General features: G+C 42.5%; 1 protein-coding gene across 1 annotated transcript in view; it reads left to right on the top strand.

Annotated features, from left to right (window-relative positions):
• The window catches only part of ITGBL1 (integrin subunit beta like 1), a 220,161-nt gene that overhangs the window by 124,411 nt on the left and 82,592 nt on the right, over nt 1-13,158 (top strand). The window contains exons 6-7 of the mRNA XM_065422173.1: nt 1,319-1,459; nt 7,294-7,440. Of these exons, the coding sequence (XP_065278245.1) occupies nt 1,319-1,459; nt 7,294-7,440 (288 nt within the window). The remainder of the gene's footprint in view (nt 1-1,318; nt 1,460-7,293; nt 7,441-13,158) is intronic.

Raw genomic sequence — 13,158 nt, 5'->3', positions numbered from 1 at the left:
CATTATTTCATCTCAGAACCTGGAACAGCAACCAAAGAGGGCCTGCTCATGGCCTTGGAAGATAGATTTTTTTTAACTACGTGTAGTTTTTTGCACAAAGTCCAATCACTTGAATTTCATCCATAATTTCCATTTAATTTTGCCAATTTGGGAAGAAATAATGAAAAAAATGAGATTTGTATTCACCAGCTGCTATACTTGGCTTCAGTGAACAAATAGTTCAAAGTGAGAATGTTATTCCTTTGGCTGCAATCCAGAACTATTACAGAAGAGCAAAAGTGCAAGTCTCATAGAAACCTTTCTTAAATATATCTCTACTGACAAAACCTGCTATAGTATGAGCACCTAATTATCCTGAGAGCATTTAGAAAACCCTCTCATCTTAATTATGGGGAAATTGAAAGCTTGGCTCAAATACAGAAAGAATGTAGGCTCATTTAATTTTTGGGCTTTAACTTTAAAAAAAACCTTGTGTAATACAGGAAACAATAAATATAGAAACATTATGTGTCAAATTAGATATTTTATTTGCACTGTAATAGTGATATCTTACCAAAGGGAATTTTAAGATGTGTTACCTAGCAAGCATTTCTTTATCGTTATACTGGAGCAGTGCAAATGAGTGTAACTGGTAGCTGCAAACTTCTGCAGGATGCACAAGGGAACTACCTGCCCAATACTATTTCCAGAATTCTTTTTAACTTTTCACGTATTTATGATTTTGTCCACATGAAACTTCAGGATGCCTTGACTTTATAAAGCTATTTCTACTCACTTTATTAATAGGTTTTTGATCAGTGTTCCCAGTTTACATATTTTGATATATACTGAAAATCTAGGAGAGCTGATGCAAAGTCACTCTAAAAATTTACTGTTTGGGATTACACCATCATTACATAATTTTTCCACTCTAAGAGTTTAACATTCTTTTCACTGAATGAACTATGCAAGTGTCCATAATATCGATTCATCCAGTCCAGTTCTCTTCAAATACATCCTATTGTTGTAGTGGAGGGTGCTGGTGGCTGCAGTAAACGTGACTTTGAACTGTGGGCAATCACAGACCTTGCTGAAACTGATGGATGTGGTAGCTGCCCTTCATTCAGACTAAATGGAAGAAGCAATTAAGCTCCTTTATGGAGTAAGATAGCTGGAGACAATGGAAGCCACTGCATACATTTTTAACTAATGAGCATTGGAAACAGTGACCCTGTGCTCACAAAGCTTTTGTGAAGGCAAAACAACAAGTTTCAATTCCTACACTGATTCTTATTCATGCCCATTGGTAGGCCCATTTCTGCTCTGTTTTTTTCCTTAGGCACGTGTATATGTGGTGAATGCACATGCCATGATGTGGACCCAACTGGTGACTGGGGAGATATTCATGGAGATACCTGTGAGTGTGATGAAAGAAATTGCAAGGCAGTGTATGACAGATATTCTGATGACTTCTGTTCAGGTAAGGGGCATATGTAAATGTAAACAAGATGTCTGAATTTAATTTTGGAAGAAGGAATGTCCAGTGGCTTGCTCTTACTCCTCATTCTATTCCTTTAGTATAATTTTTGCTCAGCAGACATTAGGGCTCAGACTCTAATTATTTTATTGGAAGTAGGTAGGTTTTTTAAAATAAAAAACATGCTATTTTGTGAAACAATTAAATGAAACTAAAAATCTTTCATCTTTATTTTTTTCCACAAAACATACTTTTTGACCAGCTTGTCTAAATATGAATGAAGGAGCCCAACTGTAAGCACCCATTTGTGTTATGCTAAGTACATCGTGTTCAACATAGCATGAACAATTTGAAGAATGACTGAAGCTGTTAACTGTGGATATACTCTACCACACATATTGAAACTTGTAGGGTCACTTCTAGGTGCTGCAAATGAAGAGACAGAGGGGAAAAATAAAGGAAAAACTAAAAGAATCCACATTTGTTATTAATGCAAGGTGGTTGGTAGAACATAAAAAGTGGTATGGTAGTGACTTTAGTATCAATACAGGAAATATGTGTTCCTATTAAATGCTGTTGAATCTACCTCTGAACTGTACCTTGCTGCCCCTCAGAATATTGGGTCCAAGCTACTCAAGATGCCATTCGAGAATGTGGGGTATAACAAGAAGATCTTTGCTATTTGCTAAGATAAGAAAATAAAATGGGAAAAGATGAGAGCATTTCTCAGGACCAGACATCTAGAACTTCAGCTGTATGGGTGCTCAGCACAATATTTTAATCCTTGTTGAGAAAGAATAACACCTAACACAGTCCTACCCCATTTCTGGAGGTTCAAAAATTCTCTCAGCTACCAACATCCTCATGGTTTGTTGACTGAAAAAGGATTGATGCCCCAGCTTCCCAGAGACACTTGGTGGAACTCTGGGGAAGATGATGCCTCTTCATTTTTATCCAATTACCATAAATACGATGAAATTAGCACTAAACATGAGGAAGACTTTGACTAAAACATTGCATGTGTTTTGTGCACCACGGGACTTTACAGAAGCACACATTTTGCAAAAGCAACTGAAGGCAGCTTCAAAGGGACTTGACAGATTACAGTCTGACACTAATACTGCAGTGTTCTGTGGAAATCTGACTTGACTTAATTAAGAAAAAAATTTGGAACCACACAAGAACAAAATAATTTTTAAAAATAGCTTCTGAAAAGTTTATAGTTTCCCTCCCCTCCTAGCATGATTGATCCCAAATCAAAAGATCACAAAAGGAGCCTAGAGCAGTAAGAGGAGGCTGAAACTGAGATGGTGAAATGTAACCCTCTAGTCCTTTCTTCTCTACTAATGATAAATATGAAGATCCAGATTTCTTAACCACAACTATGTTTGAAAAACAATGTTGGGACTAGCACTGGTCAGAAAAGGAGAAAAAAAATCTGCATTTGTGAAAATGTTTTATGACTTTTTTTCTTCCCACTTTTTTGGTTGAAATTTTGATCAGCTGTAAGTGTCTAACGCTTAAACAGAAAACAGGACAATTGAATTCAGGATATTGTCCATCTTTAAGACTTACTACTATCAGCATCAATTGAGTTTTACCACACTGCGATTGATTTGATTGAAACTTTGTTATATTCCACTTGTAGAAAAAGCAAATAATTTGGTAAAAGTGTATCAGTAGCTAAGGGTAAATACAAAACAGGGTTATGTCTAACTAGATTACAGGCTTTGCATTTGTGTTCTTATATTCAAGGCCTTGTTTTCACAAACTGTGCAAACCCCTAGCTTAGATACAGTGCACCAATGTAAACTGACTTTCAGTAGTGTGACTTACCCCAGTTCAAACTAGGGTACTTTGCATCTGTGTAAGTCATTGCCAAAACCCATAATGTGGGAAAGCACTTAAAAAATTCAAGCTGTTAATTTTTGACAATATATTTACTGTTTTATGTCTGCAGAAAAACAGTGCTTACAAAGTGAATCACAAAGCATATGTGCTATGTTTCTTTTCAAAACTGTTACTTTTTAAGGTTTTAACAAGTTTTTTTCAGTGTTTTAGTAAAAAATCCACTGGGGTTTACTTAGATTGGGGAAAATCCAGGCAAAGTGGCAAACCTGATAGACAATAAAGGGAGCTGAGCTGGTTCAAAAGTTTCTCATGTTGTTCTGCCTGCCTAATTGATAGAGGCAGGAAACCTTTCCTGTCCAGTTTAGTGGACTGGAATCATAGAAACCCTGTTGCAGATAAGAATTTTACTGTGACTGAATGAAATGCCACCAGTCATTTCAAAGACTTTACCATGGGAATTGGGAGCCCTGCTGCTAAGGCTTAACATCACAGAAGGGTAGCTCCCGTAAGAGATTTCACATTGCCTGGGGGTGATTGGCAATTTACAGTACTTCATGTTGCCAACTGGATGTCCTCTTTTAAAGAGTTTAATGCTGTTTGGTATCTAACTGCGTGATCTTCACTTAGAGGTGTTCACATTGTCAAGGGACTGTCCTCCTTTAAAGATAATCATGTTAACATCCTGATATAGAAAGAAAAAAACAACAACAAAATGAGCCTTCCCATATGAAAACATCCATATTCACATACAGACTATGTGCTGCTGTCTTGTTAGTGCATACATGGCTGTTTTAGCCGGAGAGAGTTAATAAAGTGAATTAGCCTTTCAGAGATGCACATGTGGGCCACAGGGGCATATGGCCAATGCTCAGCCTGCCAGCAGGTGCACAAAAACAACAAGGGACAGAAGAGCGGCCTTCAGCATTTTTAAATGAAAAACAATTAACAAACATAAAGAAAAATCACCTCCTGTGCACCTGCAGGATGGCAGCTGGTCTGCTGGCCTTTCTGTCAGCCGAGGGAGCTCCTTGGCCCCCGCCTCCTCCAATTTTCTGCATGTAAACTAGTAAGTGCATACATTTTAGACATATAGTATTTGCAAGTGTAAACATTTCAATGTAGTCAGACTAGATCTATAAAACGTATGTGCTTATAGTTTGCAAGAAGAAAACCAGATGGGACAGTGGACAAAAGAAGAGTGGTTTGGACTTAAAGCAGTGGGTGGTGACTGGCTGAGGTTCTTGGGAGCAGAACTGGCCAGGGAGCTGGTCTAATGAAACAAGCATTTATGCCCTGTTTCAAACTTTATTCTGCTGCTGAAGAAAGATGTTGCTGATTGTCACAGGGGTGCAGTGTGTAATGAGGGGGGGTTGCCCCCTTTTCAAATCATGATGTCATATCAGACATGGCCCACTGAGTCACCTCTTCTTGCCAGGACATCGGATCTCATGGCAAATAATCCTCTGTGCTGCCCTGGCTCGCAGGGCAGTACTACTTCTGGCCTCACCCCTCGGGGATAGGGGGGACGGCAGAACAAACAAACAGTCTGGAGCTCTTAGCCTCCTGGCTGGGGCTGACAATAACAGTCTGGGGCCTTTGCCCTCGGAGTGGGGCAGAGCAAACCAACAGTCTGTATCAATGATCCCCAGTGGTAACGCCTAGTGGCAAGTGTGGGATAGGGATAAGGGAACCTGGGCCTACCCTACTCTATCGGGTTCTGGCTGAGGGCCCTATGAAGCCAGTGATCTCCTTATTGAAGATTCAAGTGTCGGCGCCCAACACATTCCTGGGTCACTTCCTACCCTTGAGTCTTCTGCGGGCTTGTCCTCCACGGGCAGCAGCTTGGTGTCTCTGTTGGCCTCTGTACCTGAGGGCGGAGGTCCCCTGTACTACCCTCATCTGCAGTCTGGAGAGCTGACGGTTCTTCAGCAGGAGCCGGCTGCTCCCGTCCATCCTCCTCTTCAGCCAGCCCCGACTGAACTGACCAGTTGCCTTTTATCTGTGCCTTTCATCGGGAGCATGTGCAGCAGGGGCAAGAGGGCGTGGCCTCTTCTGCCAAAAGTGATTGGTTACCCTCCCGCCTGACCAGTGTGGGGTTTATACACCCTGTCACTCTGTTGCTCAAGCTTTATTCACCCAATGCTTAGAATATTTTGTTCTGCCAGGCTTCTGCCCCTTTAAGTGATTGATGGAAGAAGCTAGAGTGCAAGTTAGAACTCTCTCTGCTGGATGTGCAGAGGAGATTTAATTGGATCTTCAGTCTCGCTGCCTTGCCTCCAGTCCTTCAGACAGCCCATGATGCTGACCACAAATGAGTGGTTGATGTAGGCCAGGGCAAATTGTATTCAGCATCACATAATTTCCATGTCAGTTTTTTAAAGTAGAATATACCATAAAGTAGATCTACTTTTTGAAAATAATTATTTAAATATATTGTAGAATTGTGTGGTTTTGATAAGGGATGAAATGTTGAGTATGCCATGAACTTCATATTCTTTTTCTATGTGACATGGTATATAATATTGCAATTGTCAGTAGATTGTGTAAGGGTCTTGCACTGCAGTGTGATTTACAATGTGTTTATATATGCATTGTGGGTCATAGTAGTGTTGAACTGAAAGTGTGTGCAGAACAGAGGGTATTTGTGTGCTGGTAAGACTGAGTATTGTGATGGTAGTGATATAAAGCATGGAGAGTGGCGTTGTGGTGAGTGTGAAAGTTGTCTTATGGTTGCCTTGCTGCTAAGGGTTTTCATTGTTGTGAGAAAATAAATTTGAGTGTCTTTACCTCTTTAGTTAACAGTCTTGTGTATGAAGATTTATACTATACATCAGATGCTACAGTATTTTTTAAGAAAAGAAAAATGATTCAATTCTAGAACAGGGGTCTCAAACACGCAGCCTGCGGAGCTCTTCCCTGCGGCCCGCCAATCTCCCCGCGGCCCCTCCCCCGAGTTATTTTATGTGGCAGCTAAGCTCCCTGCTCGCTGCTCCCCAATGTTTGGGGCTGGGTCTCTCCCCCGTCCCCGCCTGCCACCCCCACGCGTCTCCCCCAAGTGTCCCCGGGCTCACTTGCTGCCCCCTCACCGCTCGGAGCCTGCAGCTCATGCTGACTCCACTCCGCTCTGCCGGCTTCCAGCATCACCTGCTGCTGCAGGGTCCTAGTGCCCCCCTCCACTATGGCCAGGGCAGGCTGCCCTTCCCCTTCCCTTCTGCCCTAGTTCTGAGCCTCTCCAATGCCCCAAACCCCTCATCCCCAGCCCCACAGCCCTCACCCGTGCACCGCCTCCTATCCCCAAATTTCATCCCAGAGCCTGCACCCCAGACCCCCTCCCCCACCCAAACTCCCTCCCAGAGCCTTAGGCAGGTGGGGGTGGAGTTTGGGGGGGGCAGGTTCTGGGCACCACCAAAATTTCTACAAACCTGCCACCCCTGGAAGAGGCAGAGCAGGAGTGGAGTGGTGGTGCAGCCCAGTGCAGTGGGGGGGCTTTAACAGAAGTAAATCTAAGTGAGTGTTTTGTCCTTTGAGTGGGGTGCATTACTGTTGGTGGCACTTAGCACTTTCCAGGAGGGAGGGGGGAGGAGCAGGGAGCCGCGCACTCAGGGGAGGAGGTGGAGAAGAGACGAGGCAGGGGCGGGGCCTCATGGAAGGGGTGGAGTGGGGGTGGGCCGGGGGCAGCGAGGGGGGCTGTCAGTGATGTGGCCCTCGGGCCAATGCACTAGTCCTCATGTGGCCCTCATGGTCATTTAAGTTTGAGACCCCTGGTCTAGAAACTATATGATAACACAAACAGTGTGGCAGCCATTATTATTACCATACAGGAAATATTTATTTTAGGTGCAATGACTTGATTATACTGAACCTCTTCCCATGATAATTATTTAATAAAAGAAATTAGAGACTGTGTTTATTGTCATTAGACTTTAATGTATCTATTGCCCTGATTGAGACTGACTTAGAAGACTTTAATTCTATTCATTGTAAAGGTCATGGACAGTGTAATTGTGGAAGATGTGATTGTAAAAAAGGATGGACTGGAAAGAAGTGTGAACATCCACGTTCTTGTCCATTGTCAGCTGAGGACAGCTCTAAGAAATGCCAAGGAAGCTCTAATTTACCTTGCTCCGGAAGAGGTAGGTTAAGTTTGTTAGGATCTTTGTCATGCTCTCATAATCTACTTCTGATTACATTTTTTCTATTCATATATTTCTTGTTTTAAAGAGCTTGAACTTTCCTTGTTGTGCATGAGTCATGTCTGCATGATTTATATGGTAGGGTGAAGGGAGAATAGAAGAAAGAGTACCTGTTTTTTCCTGGCATCTGCTGCATTATACTATATTTCACTTACTTCAGTGTGTTCAGTTTTTGTGGAGGAGATTTCAAGATCACTGCTATTAGTTCTTTGGTGAGGATATATTTGGAGTATGGGCCTATTCTTGCACCCTCTGCTTGGACAAAACTCCCACTGAATTGAAAGTGTCATGTCCTCAGCTTTGTAAATTGGTATAACTCTATTGACTTTGGCTAGGTCTACACTACAGCGGGGGTCCGACCTAAGATACGCAACTTCAGCTACGTGAATACCGTAGCTGAAGTTGCGTATTTTAGGTCGGCTTACCTGGCTGTGAGGACGGGGGAAAGTCGACTGCTGCCGCGCTGCCGCCGACTCCGCTGCCGCCTCTTGCCGTGGTGGATTTCTGGAGTCGACGGCAGAGCGATCAGGGATCGATTTTATCGCGTCTTCACTAGACGCGGTAAGTCGATCCCCGATAGACCGATTGCTACCCGCCGGATCGGCGGGTAGTGAAGACAAAGCCTTTGATAGACATGATAGTCTTTGATAGATATGCACCGGCAGAGGATCTGTCCCACGGACTGCAGGATTGAGCCCTACACAATAGTTGTTCTTGACAGCCATTTTCTAACTGCCTGCTCACTTTTCAGTTGCCTTTTCAAAAGCTTTGACTAAAACAATTATTTATTAACAGACTTTTATAAAATTAAGTATGCAGTTTCAGGTGTGCAGTTGGGACAATATAAACATAAATAACATGCAAGAGGGACAAAATCATCTAAAAGAGAATGGATTCCATTCATTTTGACTTATCAGAATATGAAATATGGTTCTGCTCTCAAGAGTCTAGAACAGTAAATATGATATAGACTTTTTTTAGAATTGGTAATTGAAGTTGTTATGAAGTCTGCCCTCTATAGCATTTGCTGGAAAAGGACTAAAGCTGCTTTTGAATTATTGCTCAAACCTTAAATGTCATTTAATTTATGATTGCTTCTTTCACTAATACTGTCTGCAATAACCAGGGTCAAACAAAGGTCATAAGCTATTCACCCAAGTTAGCAGTGCCACATTGACATTTGCCTATGTTTTTCTTTCACAAATGTATAGCTGTTAATAACAGTTCTTGTGCAGAACTAGTTATCTTCTACAAGAACTAGGAATTATCAGCTGCTTTTCATCAGGCTATGACGGCAGAATGTTGACCTTTTAGCAGAGAAATAGCTGTCACAAGAGGAAGTGCCTTTGGTTGTGCTGGAAAAAAATGTTTTCATTTGGCTGGGTTAGGATATTACTAATATATTACACATGTGTAGTCAGTTAACAAAAGGAATGTCTACACTGCAATTAAAAACCCATGCCAGCTGACTTGAGGTCATAGGGCTCGGGCTAAGGGGCTGTTTAACTGTCATGTTGATGTTTGGGCTCGGGCTGAAGCTCAGGCTTTAGGACCCTATGCGATGGGAGGGTCCCAGAGTTTGGGCCTATCGTTACCTCAGTTTCCAATCTGTAAACTGGGGATAATAATACTTCCCTACCTCACAGGGGTGTTGTGAGCATAAAAATCCATTAATGATTGATTGTGAGGTGCTCAGATACCGCAGTGAAGAGGGGCATATAAGCATATAGATAGAATAGCAAGAAAGAACTAGATGCTAGAAGGTGCAAGGGAATATGGGGCCTGTAAGGAGGTTTTATGGATGTAACCATGGGATTGCCTCCATCGTGTAGTAAACTATTCCTGAAATTTAAAGGTTATTGTGCTAGAGGACCTGCTCAAACATCTTTAATGTAGCGGGGCTGCTTTCCCAACCTGTTATCGGTATCAGTATATGATTTAAAGGAAACATGTTTCCTGGAATGGAATACCCTACAAACAATTTAGTTCTCTGAGTAAATTTCTTCTAGAGACTGGGTTGAGTTTTAAGAGTATTACATTTTAATTTTTTGTTGGTTTTTCAATCTGTCCCTTTTCAAACTGGATTTTTTCTCTTGTTTCTGATATCATAGATGTCTTGACTGGGATTTTCAATGGAATCAAAGAGAGTTAGGCACCCATTTCCTATTGAATTTCAATTGGATTTGGGCACCTAAATCTCTTAGGCACCTTTAAAAATCCTTGCCTTTGTTCGTGGTGTCTGTACATTACTATTTTGGTCACTTTCTTGTAATGTTTCTCTCTTAGCTAGGATACAAAGAAAATAAGAGTAAATGTGCACTGCTGTATGTAGGAAATTATGCATACAATATCTTAATTTAATGGGAATTTTGTTTAGTAAGACAGTTTATCTCTGGGTTAGAAGAGGGGACCGGGAGTCAGGAGATGCAGCTGCTGTTTGTTACAGTGTCACTTGCTGTGTGTGTCCTTGGGGAATCCACTCTCTGTGCCCCAGTTTCTCTGTTAGTCAGTGGGAATCATGATACTAAACCACTTGTTATAAAACACTTTAATATTTTGGGATAAGAGGTGCTAAATGAGGACAAAATATTATGGTTATTCTTAATACCACTTGCACCACACAGATAATTTACTCCTTAGCCATTACATGTAGAAAACAGGGAGCAGAAAATTGAAATTCATACCCCTTTCACCTTTTATATTAAATACTGATGTGTACTGAGAGTTTCATGGAGAATGTTTAAGCATGAGGCGTTTTGTCATGATGTTGGATTCCTAAGATTGTTCAACTACTTTCTAAGTGGTATTTTCATGTTAAAATGTGAAATGTAAGTTAGAAATGTTTTATAATTCTTCACTTCAATAATTGCCAAAGTAAACTCTGTTACTGGCTGAGGAGGCATTGAAGAAACATTCCATAGAAGCTTTGGCTGGCCACCTTGAGGTTTTAGTTTATTTTGCAAAACTTTCTGATTTGAAAATAAAAATCATAAATCTTCCAGAAATTCAACTTTGAATTTTTAAAATCTTGTGTAAAGGAGATGCAAAGTGTGGGCCAGCCCAAGAAAAAGAAAAGGAAAAAAAAAGGGGGGAAGGAAATAAGCCTCTCATAACCCCATATAAAGAGAAAGTACATTGGATTTACATTACTTTGTCCGAGACTAATATTCTGCAGGTTTTAAAAAAAATACGTGTAGTGTGTATCATCTGTATCATATCATTTTATTTATAGTAGCTGGGAAAAATGGGCAAAATCATCCCTTCCACAAGAATTACCTATGTAAGGGGATATAAATGTTCCTCAGTGGGAGTGAGGCCACAGTCTCTTTTCATTGTTTTCTCTTTCTCAGTTTCCCCTCCTATAAAATCGGGATATTTATCTCACAGAAATTAAGCCAATAATGTTTGTTGAAGTGTTTTGCAATCTTTGAATGAAAGGCAAATCCAAAGTCTTATGTTTTATTTATTATAGACTATTGTGATATGAATATGCCTATTACAACATGGTTTGGACCAGACTGGAAGTCTAGGGGTGATTATCTGGGCTGCCATGTAGCAGACCTGAATGTGATTCCTGTTTTTCGTGTCTCAGCTATCAGTTTTTCAGTTAATTTATAAGGCTCCTCAGCTGGGGAAGGATGATTATCTGTTTGTTTTGGGATCAGCTGGCATTGCTACAGCTTATATTGCAACACTCATTGATTTCAGGGAGATTTTTCCCTGGGAAGTGGTACCTTGCAATGAGGGGTGGTGATCTTGGGCTTGTGGATTTATTTGTAATCAATTAAATATAGACCATAAAACTCATCCAAGATTACTTTTATAACTCATTGCTAGTTGGATGATTCAGTGGGCCTATGTATTTAGTATGTATATTAAAAAAACATGTTTACATACAGTGTAGGCTGCTTTATCAAATGAGCTTTGATTTTGTTTTTTTAAATTCCAACGGGTCTAAGTTTTGGGCTAAGCACACACGCACACACACAAAACTTAGTTATAGAAAACTGCCATTTTTTTTATTCAAACATAGTGCAAGTTATTTTCTTGATTGAGCAGTAACAGAGAGGGCATCAGCCTTACAAGATAAGAGAATTCAGCAGCGTTGAGTCATGTCATATGCGTGACACATTCAGAATTTGCAGAATTTAAGCTTTTATTTAATTATAAGGATTCCTCTCATCACAATAAGAGAATGAAAGAAAGAGAAAAAGAAGCACAATAAAAGAAAAACTTTTAAGCATCTGGAGTAAATAAATCAGGATCTCCCTCTTTTTTCCTAAAGACACCAAGGAATGAAAAAGGAGTTAAGAAGGAAAATTAATAAACCACAGTTTGATAATTAGACTCAGTAACACTGATGTACGATTAGATTGTAACAGTTCAATCTGCCCTACTCTGTCCCAGGAGCAGACCAGGGAAAGAACTATGACTCTGAGTCACAGCTCCCTTCCTGGCTTCCCACTCACTCTAGGGGGAAGCAGACTGCTATTGGAGAACTGGCTGGCATGTTGGGATAGCAGACCAAAGACCACAATTATTCCTCACCGGTGTCAGCCCACTTCTTGCCTACTTGTGTAGATGTGGGGGAGGAGCAACTCCATGGAGGATTCTCTCCCATCTGTGCTCTGACCTGTGATACAGATAACTTGTGCTGAGGAGTAAAGCGGCATTTCACACCCTCTACATCAGGGGTGGGCAAACTATGGCCCGTGGGCCACATCCGGCCCATGGGACCATCCTGCCCAGCCCCCGAGCTCCTGGCCGGGGAGGCTCACTCCCGGCCCCTCCCCTGCTGCCTCCCCTCCCCCGCAGCCTCAGCTCGCTCACTCCGCCGCCGGCACAATGCTCTGGGCAGCGGGGCTGTGAGCTCCTGGGGCAGCGCAGCTGCAGAGCCCGGCCTGACCCCGTGCTCTGTGCTGCCTGGTGGTGGTGGCGGTGGCAGTGGCATGGCCTGGTTCCAGCTGGGTGGCATGGCTGTAGCGCTGCCAGTCACCAGAGCTCCAGGCAGCGCGGTAAGGGAGCAGGGGAGGTTGGATAGAGGGCAGGGGAGATCGGGGGGTGGTCAGGGGGTGGGGTGTGGATGGTGGTTGGGGGGGAAATGGGGTTGAATGGGGGCAGGGGTCCCGGGGGACAGTCAGGAATGAGAGGAGGGGTTGGATGGGGCAGTGGGGGTCCGGGGGCAGTCAGGGGACAGGGAGCGGGGGTGTGTGGATGGGGCAGGGGTGCCAGAGGGGCCGTCAGGGAACGGGGGTGTTGGATGGGGCAGGAGTCCCGGGGGGGACAGATAGGAGGTGGGGGCCGGGCCACGACCCCCTCCCCTAACCGGCCCTCCATACAATTTACGAAACCTGATGCGGCCCTCAGGCCAAAAAGTTTGCCCGCCCCTGCTCTACATCCTTGCATGCTACTGTAAGGACGGGTCAAAATTTTGCCCTGGTAATTAGATATCCTCTCATTTACATCACCCTGATTGTTTTCACCTCCAATAGTTCCTCTCATATATAAAAGAAGAAAACGAGCAAATGATAGTATTGGAATTTAGACTCACGAGCACTAACTTCTAAACTCAGTCTCTCAAATACCTCCCGTGCAGAGTTACAGAGGATCTAGTCTCTAGCTGACCTTATGCACACAGATTCAGTAACACATCTAATG

The sequence above is a fragment of the Emys orbicularis genome, chromosome 1 (genome assembly GCF_028017835.1).
Source record: "Emys orbicularis isolate rEmyOrb1 chromosome 1, rEmyOrb1.hap1, whole genome shotgun sequence".
Lineage (NCBI taxonomy): Eukaryota > Metazoa > Chordata > Testudines > Emydidae > Emys > Emys orbicularis.
The sequence above is the reverse complement of the archived record's forward strand: the minus strand, read 5'-3'. Positions and strand labels throughout refer to the sequence as shown.